We start from the raw sequence: 25,445 nt of genomic DNA, 5'->3' as shown, positions 1-25,445 counted from the left end.
TTTGACCCCAGTGCTCTTCCTGCCATGGCAGGGGGTCGGACTAGATGGTCTGCTCAGGTCCCTTCCGACCCTAGAAACTATGAAACTAAGTGCAGGACTTCGCACTTCTCCTTATTTAACTTCATGAGATTTCTTTCAGTTCGATCCTCCAAGTTTTTGAGGTCTCTCCGAATCCTAGCCCTGCCCTCCAGCGTATCTACTACTTCAAGCAGCTTGGTGTCATCTGCAGACTTGCTGAGGGTGCATCCAACCTCAGTGCTCACACGTCAACTGTTCCCTCAGTCTGATGCCACCTCAGATATTTCCAATGTCCCTAAACAATTTTGCAGATGGGTTGTACCATGCATGTAATTGTAGTAATAATTAGCAAGTTGTAGCAAGACACTCCTAAGCAACTGTACAAGACATGAGCATGTAGGTGTCTGATGCAAGAAGACACTTGACAAACCAGAGCCTTCCAAGAGGCAGATGTGATTCTCCTCGTTGAGAGTCAGGGCACCTTATTCTATATGTAGCTCTTCCCCACCCGTGCCCAGTGGAGCCAATCTTCATGCAGTGAAATGTTTCTCAACATACTACAAGTGGTCAGAATTAATATTAAGAAGGCAAAATATAAGAATATATTTAAAGTAATAAAGGCAGAAGGTAGGGCAGGGTGGCACCTTAGAGACTAACTGGTTCAGAGAGGCAAGAGCTTTCATAGGCAACAACCTACATTGTTGGATGTTATGAATGATACTAGGGCCCTTGCCTGACTTGGCCCAGCTAATTGCCTCGGTCTTTAAAGCGATGAAAACTCTCCAGTGGCTTTTTCTTTTAAAGGGAGCAGAGCCCCACCTCTGTTTCACGCTAATATAAATATAGCCTCATCAGTCAGTATGGTGCATTGCAGAAGATGACACACTGACCCAAAATAGTTACAGCCAAAATCCAAGAAACATGGCTTGACACAAAAAGAAAGCAAGGACAGGAAAGGGTTACAGCCCAGTCCTGGGAAAGGTTTTCTGAGCGATGGTTGAGTTGGGAACGAAATGATACAGGAACGACAGCAGCTCGCAGGAGGTGGAGGTGAAAGGAATTGTATGGGCAGCTCTGGGCAGGGTAAGATTTCCTGCTGACTCCTACTCAGGGAACACAAAGGCACAACAGCTCACAGGGGAGAAGGGAACAAAAAGGGAGCAACAAAATGGAAAGAGGGCAGCAAAGCACATCCTCTTTCAGTGATAATCCCCTTCCAGCATTGCAAGCTTTGCTGGCTCCTCCAGAAGGCCGTCCCTCTGACAGCTCACGTGCACTGAGTTCCAAAAAAGAGACCGCCCAAGCAGATTCATCCAAGGTATGTCAGGTCTGGTGCTAACAGGCTTGTCGGCATTGCCAAACGGTCTTCCTGCAGTGCTTTCTTCCAGTAAATGAAACAATAACAGTAACTGAAAATGGAGTCCAAGGTTCAAGGTGATGGAAACCCGTGCATGTGACCTTGGAGGCAATTTTTCTGTCTGCTCCCCCAAATCAGAGGTTTGAGAGAGAGAGAGAGAGAGAGATCTACCAGACCTTTCAGTCCATCTCACTCGTTCTAGCTGACTTCCCCACAATATCTTCTCTAGTGTTTTCCCCCCAAAGTCAAAGCTCAAAATCCCCTTCAAGCAATGATGCTTTTGGGACATCACCCCACAGTCCAAGAGATTTCCTTATTAGGAAGCTTTGCCTAATATTCCTCTTGCCGATTATCCCATTAAATCACCTCTGTGTTTGCACAATGCAAACACTCGCTGTTACCTTTCCCCTACTCTCAAGTTTGGCAGCTCACCACACCCCTTCTCTCCCTTTTCGCCCCATACCTGAAGCCAGGATAAAACTTACGGTGCTCGGTCATGGTTCAGCCCATTCTGTCTTTGTGCATTTATTGGAGGTAGGACGGGTTTGCTGTTAATCTCGAGCCCTCTCCGCAAAGTCTCCCTGATTTGCTCGGTGTCTGCAAAAAGAGAATTTTAACATGGTTTAGTGTAGACAGGAACACCACAGACACCTGCTACCGAGAAGAACCTGTGGCATCAGTATTGGCTAAAGCTGGCTTTTATGAAGCTACCATTTCACCTATAAGCGGGTGCAGATGAGTGTTTTTCAGGATTCAGAGGTCATTTTACCCTCAAAACTATTTTGGAGCACCCTGCCCCCCTTCCTGCCTGTTATATCCAAACTTCCAGGTAAGGAGGGATGGAGCCCTTGGTAGTGAGTCACCTGGAGAAGGTGAGGCTGAGCAGTCCAGTATTTCATTTGTCCCCTTCAAAAGAAAAGAGGGTGTTTGCTGCTTCAGCATCTTTCCAAGTCCCTTAATGTCAAGATGCATCTAGCCTTCATTGCTGAGAGCTTCCCTTGCCAGCTGGCGCAATGGAAGTGTATGTCTTTATCAGATCGATGTGGGAAGACTCCCTCAATTTCTGCCTTTGGCTTTGTAAACCTGCCAATTAATCCCGAATACTCCTGGGAATGGGATCCAAGTAGAGAAGAAACCAAAGTGAGTTGCTACAGGGGGCAAGACCTGATCCTCCAGCTCAAGTTTTGGGTCTAACTTCACCTCTGCATCCACATGAATCCCTTTCACTTTTCCATTTTTTCAGTATTTCTATCTAAGCTTTCCTTAAAAGCTGCCCCTATTTGTTTTTTCAAACAGCAGAAATTAAAATGAAATCCTCTCCAGATGGCCTTTCAGAATCGATTGGAGCGTATCCTAAATACAGGAGTTGGAGAGTTTTCCTATATTGAAATGTTGGGGCAGTGGGCTGGAGGGCAACTGGGGCGACTTTCTATTTCTGTCTGGTCATCTAAGGGGGATATTCTATTTCCATCTGGTCACCTAAAGGCCCCTTAGGTCTACTGACCTAGAACAGTGGGGCTCAATCTTTTGGCCCCGTGGGCTAAGTGACTGGCATGGGACCCACCTGTGGACCAGACTGGGCCCTGGCACTGCCTCCTCCCTGCTCTGCATGTTGGGACTGGACCCTGGGGACCTGGCACTGGGTCCCCCTTTCATCCCCGACATCCCCCAGGTCTGCCCCTGCCCAGTCCTGGTGCTGGATTCATTGTTCAGGGCCTGGGGCTCCTTGTGGGTCTGGAGATTTGGCAGCAGGGGAGCTGGGCCACTTGCTCCCCAACCACACACTGCCAAATTTCCAGACTCGTGAGGAGTCCTGTGGTCTGGATGACACGGCACTGCAGGCCAGACCTGTGGGCCGGAGGTTGAAAACCCCTGGCCTAGAACCCAAATGTAGAGAATCCTTGGGGTTTTGTTTCTTGTGACTTGCTGCAGTTTAAAATATCAGCATACTCACTCTCACTACTAGATGGGAGATTTCCGGGGAGGAAGAAAGCAGTGATCACTTCTATAGAAACCTTCATCACTTCCTTTTAATCACAACATCCATAAATGAGACTTCCTTCAAATTATACTTTAACCTACTTGGATGTGAAAGGCACTGCATTTAAATTATACACATTCATGGTGCAACATCCCCATCTCATGCCAACAGTGAAACCCGAGACGGGATCTTGGTAGGAGGAGGAACTTGCTTGTTCTCCATCTCTTCTGCAGAACCCCTCGTTGACAGGGATCAGCTGTGGTGAGCTGTTGTGACAGCAACATCAGCCCAAGCTGCCACCCACCATCTGGAACACTACATGATAATCAGACCTGGGGCTGGGGGTGGAGATGCAGGTGTCCTGCCTTGTGGGTGCCTGGGGAGTCTTTCTGGTTTCAGTTCACGCAGGTATGGGCTCTGAGATGGAAATATGTGAAACTGGGAGCCTCTCTGCCCCAGGCTCATCTAGGACCCTCTCTGCATCTGATTATTTGTGAGGAATCCTAAGATTCCTTGGGCACGGTTCTCATCCAAATTTAGATGCAAGGCCAGGCCAACCACATTCTTCAGAGGTGTGGGGAAGCTGACAGTGACTCAGTCAAGTCCCTCCTACCTTTCCCGGACAGCCGTCGTGGCTGCGTTCCAATGCAAATGCTCCGACTGTCTTCATCGTCCTCCGGAGGCCGGCTAAGGTCATCCCAGGCACACTTGGCACTCACTCCACTCAGGTTCGAACCATCTGTCTCAATCCCTTTATCGACTCTCTCCTGCTTGAAAAGACCCAAAGAGCCAAGACTTTTTTGGGTGTGGCTTGAATGCAAGGTGCTGGAGGAAGCAAAAGTCTTGCAATCCACCTAACAGAACAACTCCATTGCCCACATAAACTCCTGGGTAACTAATGTCGTGATTCCCTTCCAGGCTTCTCAAGACCTGAGGCATGAGATGAATCAGTACAGAAACTATCTGCAAACTGACTAGACCACTCCTATTCTTCATTCAACTCTAAACTAACTAATCACTAACTAATCAATGAAGACTAACTTCATTGATTAGGATTGTACAAAAATAGGGCTGGAAGGGACCTCACAAGGTTATCCGCTCAAGGCAGGATCCTCCCAGCAAACCATCTGTCCAAAGTGCTCTTGAAACCTTCCAAGAATGGAGATTTCACCACTTCTCCAGATGCTTGGCCACCCTCATAGTCAGAAAGTTCCTTCTAATTTCCAACCTCAATTTCCTCTGCTGCAGCTTGAGGCCATCGTTCCTAGTTCTGTCCCCTGCTGTCACAGAGAAAAACCCACGTCCATTCTGCACGTAACTGCCCTTCCGGGATTTGAAGACAGTTATCAAATCCCCCTTCAGTCATCTCTTCACCTGACTAAATAATGCTAGCTCTTTCAGCCTTTTCTCATAAATCAGTGCAGTGATAAGAAGTAAATTTGGGTGTGATGCTATCAGTAGTTTTGCAAGACATTCCCATTAACTGCAAATAAATGAGCTTTATCCCGTGGAGTCCGAATTTCCCAGCACACCGCTCACTGCTATGTGTGCGATTACTGATGGGGTGTGCTTATACTTGACTTTTAGCCGCGTCTGTTAATAGATGTCAATATGCCACTGAAAATTTCTTAACAGCACATTTTTCCCAGGACAGGCATGTTTATTGCTAGCCATGTTCAGCCCCTGGCTGCAGTGAACCTTAAAAGCAGGCCTGCAGTGTGAAGAAAACAACTTGCTTTGGTTGGAAATTTGAGCTTTTACCACTAGGCGATGCTGTTGCACTAAACAACTGAGATCCAGGGATGGAGAGCTGCTATTGAGTGCAAGCGTGAATCTTTCTTCCTTTCATTTATTCCTTTAATTTTGCAATTAAAGAATTCTATTTTTTTTTTTGCAAAAATCTAGTTGGTCTAATAAAAGATATCACCTCTACTGTGAGTTCTGAATCTTTCTTCCTGGTCTCTAGCTCAAAGAGGGACAGAGAAGTCAGCTTTGGCTACCGTTTCAGCGGACTTCTTGCTCCAGCCATCTGGTTCAAGAAAGCTCGGGCATTGCATGCTCTGCTCTGAAGCGTGTTGCAGTCAGACTTCAGTGGAAACACCATGGTGTTTGTGTGTACGCACATGTTCTGCATTATCAGCGCTGTGTGGTGGTTTAAAAGGCTGGCTCTGAACTCACGGAAACAACCCTCAGTATTTCTGTTCTGTTTTGGCCTGTATTACCTATGCTGTGCTCCCCCTTCAAGTGTACCAAATTTCTGCTGGTGTTGTGAGGTCCCAGAATGCTTTGCACTGATGACCTGAGAACAGGGGCAGATCCAGGATCTGGCAGAGGGAGGTGCAGGAGCAGCCACCCCTGCTGCATGGGTGGCTGCACCCCAGATCCCAGCCTCCTCCACCCCAGCCCACCAGTGTGGGAGGCCCCAGGGACGTTCTTTACATCTCCAAAGCAGGTAAGAATCTCCCCCTTTCTGCAGGTGCAGACACAGGAAGGGGAACCCCCCCGATCACCACCTCTGCTGCTGCCACATGGGCCAGGGATAAACCCAGGACATAAAACATTTTCCAGGCTCAGAAGACCTGCACTGAACAAAGCAGAGCCACATCCTGATAGAGCATGATGTGCTGGTGAGGAAAGAAGCAAGCTTCTTCGGTCAGCTTAGCAGGCAGTAAAATGAACTGACCTTTAACTGAGAATGTCTGAGCTGACACAAGCGGGCATCGGGGGCACCCCCAAGCAAGGAAAAGTTTTGTCCCAAAATGCCAAGTGGTAAAACCTGATTTACACCCCAGCTTCTAAAGGGGTGAAAGCATCAGCTCTTGTCAGCTGTAGTGAGACAACAGAGACAATACCAAGGTAGAGCTCTGCTACTACATCTAATGCCTGCAACCATTGAAGAACCCAAGGGAAAAAGAGGGCAGTGGCAGTGGGATCTGCCTCTCACTGCATCGAGCCAGTCCTGAATGAATGCCCTACCTGGGAGCTAAGAGGGTGCTGAGCTGCTGGGGATGCCACATTTCTAGAAAAGGTGTGAAACTGAAGTCCACCCCAGCTCATCCAGTAGCCCCAGGCCCTGGCCACAAGACTTGCTGAATTAGTCTGGGTCCTGCCTGGACCCCTTGTCAGTTCATTTCACCGTGGCCCTCCACATGCGCCGTAAATTTAGTTGAACAAGTGAGTCTTTCCAAACCTCTGGGTAGCGCTGCACTCACTGTTAGACATCAGCCATGCGCCAAACACAAGATGCAACAATTTATTAATCTTATGGAGCTATTTTTCTGACAGGTTTTTAAGGTGGTTTTTAACAGACATGCCAAGGAGTGCGGGACAGGGCAGTGGGGGGTTGTTTTACATATATGCATATGTACGTACACTAAAAGGTACTAAACAGCCATTAATAGACTCATTTACACTTTACCCACTGAAGTGATTAACCCCAACTGTGAGGAATCACTGACAACAACTGAACAGGTATTTCGGACAATGGGAGAGATGCATTGGCCACAAGAAAATATTGTATTTACTTGAGTACACAATGACCCTGAGTATGAGACGACCCCCCAGTAATTAGATTCTACATATGGAAAATTTATAAATTTGTTAAAATTTTTCAGATATAGAACCTGAAAAATTGGAGCTCTGCCTTGAATTTGTCCCCTTCCCACTGCTACAGCAGGGAAAATAAATAAGGTAGCCGGCTTACCTTCTGCCCTCCCCCAGTTTCTTTCCCCCCTTCCCATCAGACCCTGCTCTCCTTGAGCACATGGAAGCAAAAAGCAAATTTGAAAACACTGACCTAGAAATAAACATACCTGCAGTAACTTGCATGTAGGGAAATGACCCCACGCATTTTGCAATAATATTTGGAAAGAGGCATCAACTCTTTCCTGGATGAAGTGCAGCCGTTGCTGAGATGGAAACTCCAAAGTGTAACTCAAAAGTGTACAGTGATCTTGAACGGGCCCATCTAATTACTGGATTCTCTTCCAGGATCATTAGTGAGAATACTGAGATTATCCTCAACTATGAGACTCACCACGAGACTAATGTGAACAGTTCATGTCAATATTTTCAGAAAATATTGGGTGTGGAGGGGCTCTTTTACTTTGGCACCTCTGGTTGCAACAAAGGGATGACATTTTATTAACTAAAGACATACTTGCAGGTGTGGATCGATCTCAAATATGGTCTCTCCTCTTCGCATATCTGTTATTAGCCACGGGCCTCCAGCTCTAGAAGAAAGGCAGAAAACGAAATAAGTATGTCCCTTGCACTCGCCAGCTATTCCCCCACCATTACTCAACAGTAAAGCCCCCAGAAGGAAGCAGAAGACAGAAAGTTTATTTTTTAAACAGTCAGCTAGAGGCCTCTCTGCCTGGGAAAGCTTATACAGCCCAGAGCATCCAGTCATCCTTTAAATCCCCAATTACATGCTGAAAGTCCACCGTGACACAAGACCTAGTTGGTGTCCAACACTGTCCAACCTCACAGCGTAAAGGAAAACTTAATTCAGTCTTGTCTACATTGTTAAATCTTGCTGAACTTGTGCAAAAATTCAGGACTACAGCACATTTCAGGAAGACCACACATATGTGGATGAGCCCATGCAGGCCTGAGTTGCTGTTTATCCTTGTTAGGAGATCCTTGTTAGCCAGGTTGAATGTCAAAGGGTAGACTGAACTAAATTTGAAGGCGGTCAAGGTCACGGTCCAAATTTAAGAAGGTATTTAGATGCCTAAAGATGCACATAGGTATCTAGGGGGATCTTTCCATGCCCAAATTCCTTCATAATTCTGGCCTGAGCTCAGCAAAGTGCCATGTTCGGTATCACAATAAAGTTATGAACAGACATGGCATTTGTCCCAGAAGAAAGCCTTTTGTGCCGGGATTGTATAGATATACATGACCACTGGACCACTTCAAATCCCTCTGAAGTATGCTGGATAAAAGGTACTAAGTTTTTCCTGGGACACTGGTATGGTTACTACGATTCAGCCCAGGCTGCTTGCTCTTGCTGGCCACCTGCCGGTGAAGGACCAGCAATGCAGCCTGGAAGGGTGATGTGTGTAAATAACTGTGCTAATCCTGATTTGACCCAGGTCAAATGTTTACAGCTTGACCATCCTGCTGATGGCTCAGGCCCCTACAGCAAGCACTTCCAGCAGTTTGCCTGGGTCAGAGCAGCCTTCGCTTTTGTTATCTTTGCAAGGGTCAACACATTTTCTAGTGGAGGTGATGGGAGGAAACTTACTGCAAAGAGAAACACTGATTTTCACTTGGGATCCTAACAGACACAGGTGGTCCAAGATGGTCTTAGATCTCTGTTTTTCATTTTACAGAAAAAATTGACCCTGTTCACTGAACTGCCACAGAAACTTTCATTTGCTCATGAGATATTCTGGTTTTCCTGCCCATCATCCCTTCCTTGCCTGGGATATTCCTTGCATTATGCTTGCCCCACATAAGCATTCCAGGCTCAAAGAGGACAAATGAGTATTTTTTTTTTTTTTTTTGTAATAAGCTTGGATAATCACTGGCTTAACACATCACTTGGAGTCTGGCAATGATTACCTGCTAGCTGCAAAACTGTTATTGAGGGCAATTTCTCACTTGAAATACTACAGGCCTCTAACATGATTCATGATTAGCAGCTTAGTCAATGCAGCTTTGCCTTTGAAACACTTTTCCCTGCTCTTGGAGATGCAGTTGAAAGAAATGCCTGTTCTAGGACAGCTGGCATGACAGCTCTGCTTCCTTTGTTTTGTCTGAGGCTTTAACAAAGAGAATGAAGTCAGCTCCATAGAGACTTCTGGGAGTCAGAGGCAGTGCACAGTGTCTTGGGGTCCTAGGAGAAACTACCTCCCTTCTCAGGGTTGGCTTCGAGGACTGTCCATAACTGCTCAGAGGGGAAAGGTTCGGGCTGAGATCTATCAGTCTAATTCTGGACTGTTTGCAATACCCCTAGTGAAAATCAAGTACTCTGCGGAGACTGGAGCAGCTGAAGGAATGCAACCTTGAGCCCGGGAGCAGGCATTAAAGTTCTTCATCATACAACACTTGGATCTCGCATAACACTGCAGTGCCCTTCTCCAGAAATAAGACCAAACCATTTACATCACACATTTCCTGTATCCCAGCAAGAAAATAATTTGTAGAGCTGCCACTGGATTGCTAATAGTTTGCAAAGCATTATCATATCATATAGTGCATAAAGCCACCTCTTTCCTGGTCCAACACTAATTCTGTTTTGGCAAGAAGCAAATTAAGCAGAATTGATTTCATCAGGCAAACAAGTCTTCTTCCCGGCATGAATTAGCCCATCTGCTCTGACTCGTTGGACTACTTACCAAGACGCCATCCAAACTTTGTTAGTAACTGAACAAAATCAGCCCCCTCCCTTATTCTGTACTGTTCAGAGTGGAGAGGTCCCCTCAATAACAATTAACCTGGCTGTTTTAGGAAAACCTAATGAATAAAGGCTGTAGGCAGAAAGAGGAAGGAAATTAAATTTTAAGATCTTGTTCTCTTCCATCCTGGGCGAGTGGATTCTCTCACACACTAATTTGCTATCGAAGGCCCCATGCGTGAGAATGGAGTTGTGCTGAATTCCCATCTCCTGCAAAAACACGCACTTAAATAAGCTTAATCAACAAGCCACTGCTAATCAAAACAAATGACAGCACTGTTCCCTATCAGGAGGCATTTCTGCAAGGCTGCTTGGAGCCGTCGGCATTCAAGGTCAGTGGCATGAGATGCCTGCTAGAGGCGCTGTACTTACACAGGCACAGTCCGAAGAAGCTCCAAGATCCCTTGTCCGTTCCACTGTTGGGCTGCGTGCAGCTCCTCTGTGCAAACCCCGACAATCTGAAACCAGAACAAATGGACCAAACACTGCAACAGGCGCCAATGCACCAAGTGCCAGATGAGCTGGAGGCAGCCAAGACCCTCGTGTATTTAACCACCACTCCGACACTGAGAGCGGACAGAGGAGCATGGACTCTGCTGTACAAGCCTGTCATGTCATTTGGTTTAGTAACAGCAGCTAGGCGAAAGGACCCGCTGCCATGAAGAAATGCTCTCGCCTTCAGAAGCCTGTGGGAGATTCAGCTTGCTGGCTGGTGAAATCTTGGCTGGCACTGCGATTGCCACACAGTGTGTTCCTCGCGGCTGGGAGGTATCTCCCTCCACCAGGGAAGTGGAATACGTTTGCCTCCCAACACAGGAATGGATGTGCTGAGTTACACCAGAGGCTGGCCTGACAGCAGCCAGTGTCAGCCACCGTACAAGAGAAAGTGAGATACCTTTTAATGGACCATTAGAATATAAACCCTGCACTAGGGAAACTGCTGGCCCCTGCTAGAGCCTGACTTTGCTCCCTGAAGTAGGCGGCTCTGTGCCCCATGGGACAGAAAGTGATTTGAGCAGCATTTAGCAGTGCATTCTCACTTCCTCTGCAAGTATCCCATCTTTCTGGGATGCCATGGATCTTGGCCAAAGTATCTTGAGCCAGCAAATCCCACAGGCTCACTGTGCTCTGTGCTTTCTTTTACCAAGGGTATATTCAGTGCTTTACAAGAAAAAGAGAAAGCTCAGAAGCGCGTTAGGTCATTGTTTCTTAACCCGTGGCTCACGACCCAGAAGTGGGTTGCAAGAATATACAAAAGGGTTGCAAACAAACTTTAAAAATGGATTCTTCCTTAAAGGAGAAAAATGTGGGGAACTGCGGTTTTCCCTTGCAGGCTGGCAGAGCTCCAGCCTGCAAGGGGCTGCTTTGGGCCCCCCCCAAGTCCCACACACACCCACCCCTTGCCCCATACATTGAGGGTCTGGGGTCTGGGGGTGGGGGGCAGTGGGTCAGGAGTGAAGGGCACTGGATCAGGACTGGCCATCGATGTTTACAAAAGGGTCCCGGCACAAAAAAAGTCGAGAAACACTGTATTCGATGAAACTATAGATAGGAAACACAGCCTGTTCTGCCTTAGCTCTAAGTAAGCAGCAATGCTGATAGCAATCCAAGTGAATAACAAGCACCGCTGGCCTGGATGGTACTTTGTGTGTCCCAGCAGAGCAAGCTTTCTCTTGACTGGCCAGTACAGAGCAGCGCCCCACGCACATTCCCCCTCCAAATACAGCCTGAACTGGCCCCATGTCCTCCCTCCCACAGCTTCCCCAGGCCTCTCCCTGCTACAAGAACCAAGCTGCTGTACATCAGTTTATTTCCTACCCATGCCTCCCTCTGCTTTTGTGACAGTTTATTGCCGTGGATCAAAATGAAACCCTGACAACAGCCCGCCATACAAACAAAGGGAAAACAGGAAAAATATGTTTTCTCAGGAATGAGATTAGAGGATGGGGGCTGTGGAATTAAGGGGCGCTGGAGCCAGGTCCTAAGGTATGGCAGCCAGGGCAGAACAGCGAGCCAGCTGGGAGGGTCAGCTTGGAGCCTCCCTTGATCCCATCCACAATCCCTTGTTACTAAAAAGACCTGGGACAGATGGGAGGGAGCAAGTCGGAGCCAAGAAGCCTGCACTTCCCCCCCACAGCAGAAGCACCTCCCTGCAGCGTGGGAAAGCCAGAGTATCTGATGGATCTGAGTGGCGGTTGGCTTTTACTGGCACGGCTCAGGGAGGATATCCTGATGCTGGGCAATAGCTATGCATCTAATTTAAAAAAAAGTCAAAACGATCTGTGTTTAAGATGCAAAGGGGCCCAAAGACATGAGAACTGGGACTAGGTCTCAAGGGAGAGGCTTTTAACAGCTCCTTCTGCAAAGGACATAAATGGTTTCCCTAACAGTAGGCTGTTAGACGGAAAACTCAAATGACCCCTCGGAAGTCCCTGTGCCAAGTCTGCAGACTAAAATCCAACCGCCACAGCCCTGAACAGAGGAAGACCGGCTCCTGTTCCCAGCTCGACTCCCAAGACAAGTTTCACTAGGGAGCCACCTACCGATGCCTCCGTGGCAGGTCAGATACAATTTCAAGCCCAAGTGCACTTTAAGGAAGTGTATTTCTCAGAAGATTTATTTTCCCCTGCTGGTTTGCCAAAATGCATTTGACAATATACCTATATTGCAGTTTATTCAACTCCCAGCTGCATTTTTGAGAGTCAAACTCCCTTTCTGTTAAACACAAAAAAGCCACACCTGGGAACTGGCGGGTGTGATGACACTCTTGAAGTTAAAAGAAAGAGCAGTGAAGCTCCTGTTCAGTCCCCATCTAAGCTCTCTAGGGTAATGAGTCCATGACAAAACCCTTGCATCAGCAAAGCAGAAGGGAGAGAGGTGGACCAGAATCACTGGAACAGTATTACACAGAAAAGCTGCAAGACTTTGTATTGTTCATCAGGGAAGAACACATGCATGCATGTGATGCCAGCCTCAGCTCCCAAGGGACGGCAGCTCGACCAGCCATTCCTTTGCCTTACCTGGAGGAAGGTAACAACCCCAAAGGGCGTTTGCACTGGTTGCATCTGTGGATCTTCGGTCAGCAGCATATGCTGGATTCGAGACTCGCTGTTGTCCAAAGGGCTGTGCCATGACACGTGGTCGCCACTACAGAAGGTATTTTCTGCAGGAAAGAAAATCAAAAAGGCATCACTAACTAAAACCACCCGTAGCAGGTCTCTGAAGGCTCTGCAGGCATCAACTGTGGAGCAGAAAAGGAATAATCCTGCTGACATGGGGGCATTTGAATTCAAGCACACCTGACATGGAAGGTTTTAGCCACAGGCTGGTGGGGCAAAATCAGCGTGCTTGACTGACACTACCAGCTCCATGCAAAGGTGCACAGGCAGAATTCCCGTGTCCATTTATCAACATCATCATCTTGGTGACAGCGGACATGGCAATGCGTACCTGGTGCAAAAGGTCAGCTGGCTACATTGCATGGCTGCTGAATGGCAACCTGCAGCCATCCTTTTGGACTCAGATTCAGCATCACATATTTGTGGCCAACGGTAGAGTGCATCTAACCCACCAGGGAGAAGAATTCCTCAAGGACTGCACCATCAAACCTTTGCTATACTTAAGATATATTGATGACATCATCATTTGGACTGAAAACCTGCAATCTCTGAGTGATTTCCATCAGAAATTCACCAATCATCACCCCACTATCAGGCTACCTTTTGAATACTCCAGCACCAACATTTTCTTTTTAGGCACAATGCTCACTATCCAGAATGGTAAAATACAGACCACCATATACAAGAAACCCACAGACCTACACAGAACCAGCAATCACCCTAAACACACCAAGAAAGCTGTAATATTAACCCAAACCCTCTGATATCACTGGATTTGCACTGAGGAGAACACCTAGGATCGTCACCTCACAGATCTCAAAGGGGCTTTCACTCAACAAAGACGCTCCTCCAGAGAGAGAGATCGCACTTTTGAAAGAGCCACCTAGATACCATATGAAGAACTGTAGAAAGAAAACCCCCATGAACTGCACACCACTGGTTAGGACATATCATCCCTCCCTGGAACCTACGTGGCCAACACTCAAACAATTGCAACCCATACTAGAAGACCCAATTCTTGAAAAGATCTTCCCAGACCCACCCATCCTAGCCTTTAACAAGCACCGAACCTCATCACCAGAAGCAAACTTCCTAAGGCCCAAAGCACACCAAACAGATCCAGATCATGCCATGACAAGAAATGTAAAACCTGCCAACATCTCCACCACCTCCACAGTTACTACACCCCACAACAGGGCCATTAGCATTCCCAGATCTTACACCTGCCCCTCCAGAAATGTAATACATCTCAGCCAACGCACTAAGCGCCCGGATAGAAAATATGTAGGAGACCAAACAACACCTGTGCACCAGAATGAATGAACACTGAAAATCTATTAAAGACAAGAATACCCTACTACCTGTGGGGGCACATTTCTCACAAGAAAACCACTCTCTCTCCAATCTCTCAGTTCTGATCCTCAAAGGGAATTTACAAACCACCTTTCATAGACAAGCCTATGAACTTCACTTCATCCATCCTCTGGATACAAAAAATAATGGACTAAATATAGACATTGGATTTATTACACATTACAACCTGCCTGACAGCTGACTCCCCAGGTACCTCTCCCCCACTGACTGCCTCAATTTACATTTTCACTGACTGGCTTCCTCGCATGCATACTGGCTTCTGCCTTTTTTTATATTCCATCCAGGAAGAGCACCGATCAACTGCAGATGCTTCCTCAAAGGGTATTTGTACCCGAAAGCTTGCAAAGAAGCATTTTTCCAACTACTTTAGTTGGTCGAATAAAAGAGACAAGGTTCTTTGGGTAAATCTGATATGTCTAAGCAACTCTGGCACCTCCTCTCAAAAGTTCACGGACAGGAACGTGCAAGTTTACTAGAAATGACAAAGTCATTTTCTTCCACGATTAACTATTCAGAGGTGCTGATGCTACATTATTAGTAGCAGACATGTGCACTTCTGTACCCCAAACTGGTGGGAAAGCCTCTAGAAGGTCGACCTATGGGGCATAAACTACATCAAGATTAGGAGGCAGAAATTCCTCTATTTCTCTCTCTGCCACAAAAGTGGAATACGTTTTTGTTCCTCCTCTGCAAAGACAAGAGTAGGATGGGAAGAAATAAATTACAGGTACCATATCCAGTGGGTGTTGGAGCTATTCTAGGGAAGTAACATGATGGGACTTGGTTGTCCGCAGGTAACATTTTCCCATGAAGCTTGTTGAGCAGAAATATCCTGAAACGGGCCAGAACAACCCAGCTTGGGCATCTTCACCTCAAAGCAAGTGTGGTCTACTGGGCATGGCTCTGGAGTGGTTAGGAGACTTCTGCAAGCCTGAGTACTGAATCCCATAGCACTTCTAATGCTATCCACGAATTCAAGTTCGAGAAGCCAAATTCCTCCCTTTCGTGCAAATGCTCTGGCACAAAGGGTGGAGAATCTGTTTTCCTCACTACAGCATATTCCAGACACTTATCCAGCAGGTGCATGAGGACGCATTTGTCACTACAAATATTCAAGCGGTGCATGCCGGTGGCTACTTTGGGCTCTGAACACTTCTTACAGCCTCAAAGCGTGATTCCCATCAGAGCAGGGGCATACTCTACTCCGAGCAATGCCTTTATGTACCACAACTGGTATCAACCTCCCCACCTCACCTCCAACTGTACAACCACCCCTCCCAGTCACTTCCTAATTAAACAAGGTGGGAAAAAACCCATGGATGCATTTTCCAAATTAAAATTATGATTAAAAAATGGGTTATTTTATTTTGTTATTTAAATGCTTGCTTTAAAAATATGCCTATTTAAAATGAAATCTTAACTGAAAACAAACCATGTCATTTTAGTATAATAAGTTGAATCTGTGAGCCTCTGGCAAAAACTTTGAAATATAGAGTGTATACTTCTCCATATAAAGAATCGGGGGAATAATATCTATTTTGGAGCTTGATCAACGTGGTGCAAGAGGCCAAGCACTGCATTAAGGGTTTGATTCTGGAAGAAACCCAGAAGTTGCGATCCTGGATTTAGGAGACTGCCAAAATCTTCACTGGCTTTGGGACCTGACCTCTGACTCCAGAAGAACAAACAAGTTTTGTACTGTATTGGGAGTAAACTCTAGTTTCATCCTCGCTGTAGCTGACTGACACAAAACACCAATAAACTTGATACCTTGCTGGTAAGAGCAATCAGATATCAAAATCCACTGCTTCCAATGGAAAAATTTACCACTCACTAACACATTAAAATGTAAAGCTAATGACAAACTGGAAGCACTGAGTGGTACAATTCCTTTAATAAATGCATAAAGTGAGAGCATCTCTTCATGTAGCAAAAAGAGGCACCAAATCTAGTGTGAAAGCATCATTTAGTTGTATATTGGGCCACTTCGATGGCTTTATCAACCAGCTTTTCTTTAGAAAATAAGCAAAGTGCAAATGGAAGAGCTGATAAAAACTGACCATCGCACTCGCTGATGAAGCCCACCTAGATTTAAATCAATCTGCCCTGCTTTTAAATAAGTATCGGTGTGCTGAACCTTACCACCCCATTTGTTTGAGCAGTCTGCTGACTTCTGTGGCACTATTTGCTCAATTTGGATCCCTCCAGCTGAGAAACAGCTGCTTGCCGGTCACTTTGAGCTAGACCAGTGGTTTTCAACCTGTGATTTGCAGACTGGTTTGCGAAAGATGACTACAATCAATCAAAATGACATGAATACCCACACTTACAATTCAAAGGGGTCTGTGCCTCCATTCAAATTTTTTTTTTTTTTTTTTTTTAGGAATCTGCAAATTAAAAAAAGTTTGAAAACCACTGACTTAGAAAACCCAAGTGAATTGTTCTGGGCTAGCTTCATATTGAAAGTCTTAGTTGTGCCACCAGAGGTCCCCACTGGTGTTTCTTTGGAAGTTTAGAAGTCCTTCACAGCTGTATTTCTTGGAGAGATCATTTGATTAAAAAAAAAAAAAAAAAAAATCAAAATAAGCTTAAAATACCATGAGCAACTGGCCCCAGGCTTAGGGTGTGGAGCAGGAGTGTTGTGATAAGCAAGGGAAATGTTTTCATTAGTCCAAACTAGAAAAGGAAAAGAAAAACACAAACCACCACCTATCAGATAAGAGCAGCTTAAAAATCAACTAAACACCTTCTACAGCAAATTACATGCTACTAGCTGTGCAACTCAAGGGAATGAATGAAGTCTGTGGGTTCGCATTTGGCTCCTGCACCCTTCGTAGTTATTGGGAGACCGTACAAAAAGACTGGAAAATAGATGTTTGGAGGGGTCATCCCCCCCCCCCGCCCCCGTGTCAAAATGTAAGGGTTTTTAAAAATCTGCGGCTGAAGTGAAATGGTGTCCACGCTCTCCTGAAGGATCCTCGCGAGGCTTTGGGGGCTGGCCAGGCCACTCACCAAATTTTCTTAATGATGAAGGCTTCCCGGTCACAGTTTTCAGGAAGGAAACAAAGCCACAAAGAGCTCATTCTTGGGCCCTGTCTTTCTGCTGTGATGTTTTGCACGTCAAACGCTCGCACGATTCTATGCTGATCGATCGCTGCGCTGCACGGCTGGTCCAGCTCCTTCTGGGAAATCCTCGGCCGCTTGGAGCCGGTTTTCAAATGCAAATGTCTCTGCTGGAAACCCACCTGTTTGTCTATTCGAAGGCTGAACACTTCTCAAATCTCTCCCGCTCTCTCACATGCACATACAAATACCACAAAATTCACACTGACTGCTCAATTAAACCACAAAAAACCCCATGTGCAAACAACATGAAACCCAATTAAAACCTACAAGTGCCAGGAAATTCAGAGTTCAAGGCCTGAAGTTCAGCTCTTAACTAACTGCATTGTAGTTGATGTGGAATGAGAGCTCAGGCCTCGCTTTGAGACCCCGGCAATACCTAGGAAAGTTTAAGTTACAGAAATCTCCGTAGTAGGAACCATTAAGTTATGGGAACAAAGGAGGACTAGATCATTTCCATCTACCCACTCGTGGTGAAATAACTGCTCTGGCTATGCCTCTTCTTCCCAGGCCTCAGTTAGCAATTTCTGAAAAAGTACAGGAACAATGAAAGTCTTTGCCGTCATGCAAATTTAAGGCAGACCATTATTTATTTATTTTTAACTGAAAAGGCCCGAAGTTTGCTTATATAGAAGGAAAAAATTATGTTATATTTACAAACAAATTCTGAGTTTGGACACAGTTAATGCTCCATCAGAAGAGACAATTGCCAGCTACTACTTTAAGTGCAGACAAATAAGCAGGTGAAGGGAAAAAAAAAATCTCTATCGTCAGTCCCTTCCATAGAGCTTTTAATGCCATCGATAATGCACTTCCTAAAGTCTTTCATCTCCAGACATTTGCAGAGAAGCAGCAATATATCAGCATTAAGCAGCGTGCTTGTACTCGCACGCACCCACTGATAAATAAGACCAGGATACAAAACGCAAGGGACATTTATAACAAGGAACCTAGGCCTTAGCTAGAGATACAGGGGTTTCATATCAGAAGTGAGGGGAAGCCAAGGATGAGCACCGCCTTTACTGCCACAGCAAATACCATCAGTCACAGTGTGACAGTGATGTCAGTCTGAAAAGGATCATGGAGGGGTTGGTGTTGCCTTTCTGACTTTCCACGTTAACTCTGTTCCTATAGTAAAACCAGCAACTGCTCCACTGTGCTTAAAGGAACTAATCCTACCTAGTGGGTGAAGGGTTTGATTTGCACTTTCAGGAGGAATATCTGATGCCTCAAATAGTCCTGCCAGCTGGGAGGAAGCCAGGCAGAGCATTGGCGTGGCTCAGAAGAGGTTCTAGGAGACAGCTGGGAAAAGGGAGCAACATTGATTAGAAATGAAGTGGTCTTTAAGCAGCATGAAGTGTGCCGGTCACGGGGAATGGGGTTTACAAGTTATGCACGGGAGATAAAGGTGTGCAAGGAAAAGCTTGGCCTACGTTAAAGCGGGTGGGTTTTGCCTTCTTGTCAGTAGCAGGTACTTCAAATGAGACATGCATCATGATCAGCATTTACTCATACTCCTAAATGAAGGAGGTGCAGGTGTAGAAATATCCCAAATTCCACCCTCCCACACTACACAACACTGGGTGAGTCTACACATGCATTTACTGCACAGTAAACAGCTTTTATGCCAGTATCTACACATGCAAGTGTTACAGTGCAGTAACGCTGTGTGTGGACTGACTTGGGTGGGACTAAAGTTGTCTCAAATCAGTCCATACAAACAAGGTTACTGTGCAGTAAGGTGTTTATATGTGCCTTATTGCGCAGTGACTACTTGGGTGTAAATTTGCTACCTGCATCATGAGGGTAGCAAACTTACGCCTAAGTTGGTATAAATTGCCATAGTTCCTGAGCAGTACAGGCATGTAGGTGTGCGCTTGTACTGCACAGTAAATTTTCAGTTACTGCGCAGTAACAGTGCACGTGTAGATGCGCCCACTGTATTTTAAGCATGCCACATCAAATGCACTCAGTCTAAGTTTCCAGAAGAAGCTTCCTATCTTTTGACCTTCAAGCCTAGGGAAAGAGAAAAATGTAGAAGGGTCTCATTAGGGAAACATCATATCCTGCACAACACAGCATGGAAACGGTTTGGGGATTAGAGGTTGTGACCAAGACCCAAACTACCTGGATTTGAGTGGTGGTGAGGGGAGGGACTAGGAGGCAAGCAAATGTTTAAAACCAGAAGCCAAGACTGAATCTTAGTATTTTCAGGAGCTCCATGATTTCTGGGCCATCTAGAACCAGCTCATTTTCTGCAGCTTACAGAATCCTAGAAAGGTAGAGCTGGAAAGGCCCTTAGGAGGTCACCAGCTAAACCAACCTAAACCACCCCAGGTTCTTTGTATTGATTAGACCCAGTCAAAGCATGTCGGAGGAAACATTTTTTTCAATTAAAGATAACAAACATTAAAGCATTTCAGTGGAACCATATCATTTTGAAGTTATTTCACTAGGGATTACATTAAAAAGATGCTTGTCTTGTTGTATTTAACAGTAAAAATATATTTTTCTATGGGATCATAAATGACTAAGTTGAAAGTGTTTTGACAGGAAAACAGACCTTATGATGACAGGCTGAGAGCCATGGGGCTCTTTAGCCTGGAAAAGCGCAGGCTCAGGGGTGATCTGATGGCCACCTGTAAGTTTACCAGAGGTGACCACCAGGATCTGGGGGAACGTTTGTTCACCAGAGCGCCCCAAGGGATGATGAGGTCGAATGGTCATAAACTACTGCGAGACCGTTTCAGGCTGGACATAAGGAAGAATTTCTTTACTGTCCAAGCCCCCAAGGTCTGGAACAGTCTGCCATCAGAGGTGGTTCAAGCACCTACATTGAACACCTTCAAGAGCAAATTGGATGCTTATCTTGCTGGGATCCTATGACCCCAGCTGACTTCCTGCCCTTCGGGCAGGGGGCTGGATTCGATGATCTTCCAAGGTCCCTTCCAGCCCGAATGTCTATGAAATCTATGACATGAAAACTTTCAGAACTGTTAATGGAAATATGAGAGTTCCACTTCTGTTCAGATTTGGGACGAAACCAAAGCTGTTAAGTCTTAGAAGCAAAATCGGGGGGGGGGGTTGGTTTGGTTTTTTTTAGCCCAGCTGTGGTACCAATGTTTCATACAAAAGCAGTGTCTGCAAGACAATTCTACCACAGCTCTCCTTAAGCTTTCCATATTTTGAGGACTTTAAAATGTCAACATCAATTTTATTTTACAGCCTCCATTAAACAACGGAGGCCCCTTCATGCAACGGCGGTCATAATTCAGAAGCCTGCTCTCTCTCTATCACCCCTACCCAGCCGCTCTGGACCTGGAGTCGAATAAATAATTCATAGTGAATAATTCCACACTCGTGTGTTTTTGCTTATCTGTGAACTATCCTTTGAGCTTGTAACTTCTCCCCTCCTTTCTGTGTTATTTCAAAATTAGCTACATAAATAATATGAATGCCCACAGAAACCATTCAAAGTGCTATTCTTGGCTCCAAGATGTTTTCCTAAAAGTCTGTCGCTCAGATTCAGTGCTCACCAGGCCATGGTTTCTCTTGATAAGACACTCACATCATTTCAAGTCTGCTGTCCACACTTACTCTCCATCGCTGGTTTAAAAAGCTGTCATTTCCACAAACGGCTAGGAAAATGTCTTTGTTCAAATATTCATGCTGGAAAAACCCAGAAGTAGAGCAGTGGGAGCCTACATAAAACTTTGCTGTCCAGCCCAAAGCAAAAACTTCAGCATACCACCTTCAGACCCAATGGTAGTCTACAGAGAGAAGCGGCAAGTGGAGGACTACAGCAGGATGAGCAGCTAAGATGACACATGGTTAACTGTTGCCATTACCTAATTAGACATCCAAAGAATGCCCCAGCCTCCCATACAACACAACTGTGCATCCTGGGTCTCATTGTTCTCATCTTCCTCATAGCCTTCTTCCAGCAGGCCCTTTGCCTCCGCGCCACTGCAGACAACAGCACCCTTCTTCTATGCCCCTTAGCGCGTCGCCGTCACGTGCCCATAGGTGAGTGTCACCCAAGGGTGGGAGAGAAACAGAGGCAATCCAAGCACATGCATTAAACAATGTCCAAACAGAGCCATAAAGATGGAAACCAACCAATCGCACAATCTTTATGTTTCCTTTATCCTCTCCTCCCCACCCTCTGCCTGTTATATCATGCACAGTCGACACGGAGAACCTGCCTTCTCTCAGGCAGGACTTACCAGTCTATAAATCACCATGCATGTGCCTAGCGCGCGATAAATGGTGCTGTCCAGTTAGACACACCTCCCCTTTATTAGACAAAATGTAAACATTAAGGAGCAAGAACATTCCCACCTCCTTTTCACAGATTTGTTCCTCCATGCAGCTATTTCACAATATTTCATTTAGTGGAAATAAAAAAAAAAGTGGAGGGAGAAGACTTCTAAAATCTGGGCTCTCTATTTGTTGCATCCAGTTTTTACCCCGTTTATGGTGTAGGTCCGTGTTGTTCTGAATTAACTTCCTTGGAAACGACCTCTCCTTTATAACCCAATGGAAGTTGCCACCAAGTTGCACAAAACATGGAACATGCTCTTTGGAAGTACTGAAAAACTTTGAGCAGGCATCCAAAACGTATTTTTTGCTATATTTTGATCACTAAATATAATATCATTACATCATAATACCATCTTCCCACTGATATTTCTTGACTCTCGTGGCCTAGACATAATCCCTATTTGCAATAACTACGTGCTGATGTTTGTGACTGAGGTTACCGGCCTGTGGATGGCGGGACTGCATCCCTCATGGGGGCCAGACCAAAGGGAAATCTGGGATCTCATGTCTCCAAAGGGGAAAAATCCTTCTGTTTCTATGAGACCTCAGTTTCATGTGTAGGGGACCAACTGTGCATCCTGAACTACTGTAACACTGGGAGAAATTTCATATTTAGGGGCTGGAAAGAGAGGCAGGTTGTGACTAGATTTTTTTTAATTTAACAGCTCAAAGGAGGTTATGGATGGTTCCCTGATGTCTTAGGGAGCAGAATGCAGAGGAGGAGGCCAGAAGTTGGGAAAAAATGTAGTTTATCACATAGTTGCAGGTATGATGGTACTGTCATACTGGTATCCCCACTACAGACAGTGTGTGTCATTTGTATAATGTGTCTACAATGTGTATAATGTAAAGCATGTACATACACGGTGTGTAATTTAAAGAGATTTTCTTTAGCCTGTTTTTAATAATCATAGAAAATGAGGGTTGGAAGGGAGCTCACATCTAGTCCAACCCCCTGCTCCAAGCAGGACCAGCCCCAGCTACATTAACCCAGCCAAGGCTTTGTCTAGACAGGTCTTAAATACCTCCAAGGATGGAGAGTCCACCACCTCGCTGGGTAACCTGTTCCAGCGCTTCGCCACCCTCCTCGTGAGAAAGTTTTTCCTAATATCCAACCTCAACCAGCCTTGCTGCACCTTGAGCCCATTGCAGGTAATCTGTCTATTTATTACATAGACTAGATCAGTTATCCATTTCCTGAACTCATTTTCCTTTTGAACAGCTAATAATATTTGGGGAAAAAAAATAATAAGGGCAAAAGAAAAGACAAATTCTGCAGTATAATGGCCACATTTAAAAAAAAAAATCACCTAAAATATTTCAAGCCTGCTTAGTAACACACATTCCCTACCTGATATAAAAGTTGCTCGTTTACAATCGTGTCTTAACAGCACCCCAGCAAACACTGTCATTCTTAACTGTTACTCAGGAGTTAAAAAAAATATATAAAGAATAAGCTCTTATTCAACTCATCCGCTGGTCACTTTAAATTAAAACCTGCTGTACTTCATTTAAGTGCATAGTCTCAAAAATAAAAAAGGCTATACAGGTAGTGAGAGTAGGCCTTTATCCAGAATTAAATGTTAACAATTCTCATTAATTACAGGAACCCCTCAGCTAAAACATTTGCAGGTCATTAGGGCTCCTTACCTTATACAGCCATGAAATGGAGAGGACCAAGGCAGCTCGGTGCTGCTCTAAAAACTTTGAAATGGAGGGCTCTTAACCAATTTCACCAAGGCTGGAATAAAACAGTATCACTGGATCACAAAGCAGTGGACAGAGCCAAAGACTTTCTATGCACTTGACTAATATGCAGATAAGTGCAGTTTGTTATAATGTAAACAGGAAAAATAAAAGACCAGTTTTAGGGCAATACATTTAAGCAAATTATGCCTTTTATCCAATATGCAGATGAGCAGGGCACTCTGTAAACTGGGGGTGGTGAAGTTATCCCTTATTTGCAGCTATGAGACTGTCAATTCTGCACAGCATTTTAACAGCTGGAGTGCCAAGGGGGAAGCCGCAGTGATGTAATCTGCTTGGTCTGCTGGCAGCATGACTTTCATAACTCCATTTTCAGCTGGAGCCGCATGGGGTGGAGGCCTGGCCCACACAAGGAATTAATAGAATTTAAAAGCCATGAGGTATGTGCATTAGGGAAAAATAATTAGTGCTCTCCCCACACAAGTTTCTCTCCTCTGCAATTTGGCTTTGGGCTCACTCACCTCCTGTCTGGGAAATGGAAACAGTGGGAAACGATCATCATCTGGGAGCTCTAAAGAAGTGCGGATTTGCAGAAGACATCGCATTGTGCTGTTCATCATATGCAACATAGACAAGATGCCTCAGCAAGAATTAAATGCTCAGAGCACAATTAAACAATAGCCCCACCACAGGGATTCAAATTGGGCTCTTGGAAACAAGGGGGCATAGACAGAAGGGTTTTTTGTTTTTTTTTAAAGAAAAGGAATGTGTGAAAAACCAGATTATCAGTACTGTACACACTGCTGCGTCTTTGTGGCGGGAGACCGAGTTTCTGCAAACAGAACAGCGACTGATCTTGTATTTTCAACCTGCTGGTCAACTAAAAGAAGTCCTTTATTGCACAGCTCACACTTAATGACTTCAAAAGTCCAGCCCGTTTTTCTCCGCAAACGATGTTTAATGAGCCTTTCAACAGCACCCTAGCAATTCATACCAGTTAAAGACTCTAAAGACCTTTTTGATCATCTGGGCGACTGAACAGAAAGCAGGCAGAAAGGCCTAGACGGCAGACTTGCAGCGCACCTCCGGCAGCACAAGCGGCAGAGGCTGGCGTCAGGTTTTCCTGGCTGGCTGGACAATGCGGTGGGAAAAGCGCCCGAGACGCGGTACATCACAGCCATCACTGGTAGAGTGTTATGTTCGAGCAAGGATGCTCATCCTCTTTGGCCGGTGGCAGTGCCTGGTCCTTCTACGGGCCGAATCTGGCCAGTGGTCCTGATCTGGCACCTGAGGTGGTCACAGCAGGGCCCCATCTAGCCATGTGGGGGGGAGCCCAGCAGAACCTGACCCCATAATGAGGAAGGGGCTATGGGGTGGGGGACTAGCCCTGATCCCGCTGCTTGGGGGGAGCGGGGGGTGGCCTGGCCTCAACCCACTGAATGGGGCTTGATTGGGAGAATCTGGTACTACAGCCACCCTCCCTGCTGCCAAATTCCTTTCGGAGCCGCTGTTATTTAATGCCCCCACTCTCATGGAGTATGTGTATAAACACCCAATGCGAGAGCCGACGTGGATGCACTAAGCTGAAAACTCAGAGGCGTTGGAAAGGATTTCTGAATCATCCTGGCACCAGGGCACATCCAGAGCATTTCCCCCACACTGAGGCTGCAGGAAACACCTGCGCAGTGTGTCATTTCACAAGGTGATATACTCGACCAAGGCTGCCACTTTTCATAGACTGCTTTACTGGAAAGCAGGCCTAGCAATCGCTGGCCAGCTGTGCAGCAGGCATGCATTTCGTATTAGCGCTGGTTTGGCTGTATGATCTGGAAATATGTTCTGCAGGTACCTCTAAAGGGATGATGCTTATTCATGAACAGCCCCAGACTGGGGTGCGGGACAGGCTGGGAGGAGATTCCCTTCCAACCACAAGGTGTTTTAAACTGGTTTATGTAGAGACCACTTCAGTATCCCACCTGGCTCAGTCGCCTCTAAGGCCTGATGCTCAGGTCTGAAAGGATGTCTTGGTTTAACAAT

At 45.8% G+C, this 25,445-nt stretch overlaps 1 protein-coding gene across 1 annotated transcript in view; it reads right to left on the bottom strand.

Moving 5' to 3' along the window:
- Positions 1 to 25,445, bottom strand: part of SUFU (SUFU negative regulator of hedgehog signaling) — a gene marked incomplete at its 5' end in the record, with an annotated part of 126,996 nt that overhangs the window by 44,873 nt on the left and 56,678 nt on the right. Inside the window, 5 exons of the mRNA XM_019502150.1 lie at positions 1,861 to 1,972; positions 3,970 to 4,123; positions 7,516 to 7,588; positions 10,135 to 10,220; positions 12,783 to 12,925. Of these exons, the coding sequence (XP_019357695.1) occupies positions 1,861 to 1,972; positions 3,970 to 4,123; positions 7,516 to 7,588; positions 10,135 to 10,220; positions 12,783 to 12,925 (568 nt within the window). The remainder of the gene's footprint in view (positions 1 to 1,860; positions 1,973 to 3,969; positions 4,124 to 7,515; positions 7,589 to 10,134; positions 10,221 to 12,782; positions 12,926 to 25,445) is intronic.

The sequence above is a fragment of the Gavialis gangeticus genome, unplaced genomic scaffold (genome assembly GCF_001723915.1).
Source record: "Gavialis gangeticus isolate Ggan-Ray unplaced genomic scaffold, GavGan_comp1, whole genome shotgun sequence".
NCBI lineage: Eukaryota > Metazoa > Chordata > Crocodylia > Gavialidae > Gavialis > Gavialis gangeticus.
This window is presented reverse-complemented; position numbering and strand designations above follow the sequence as displayed.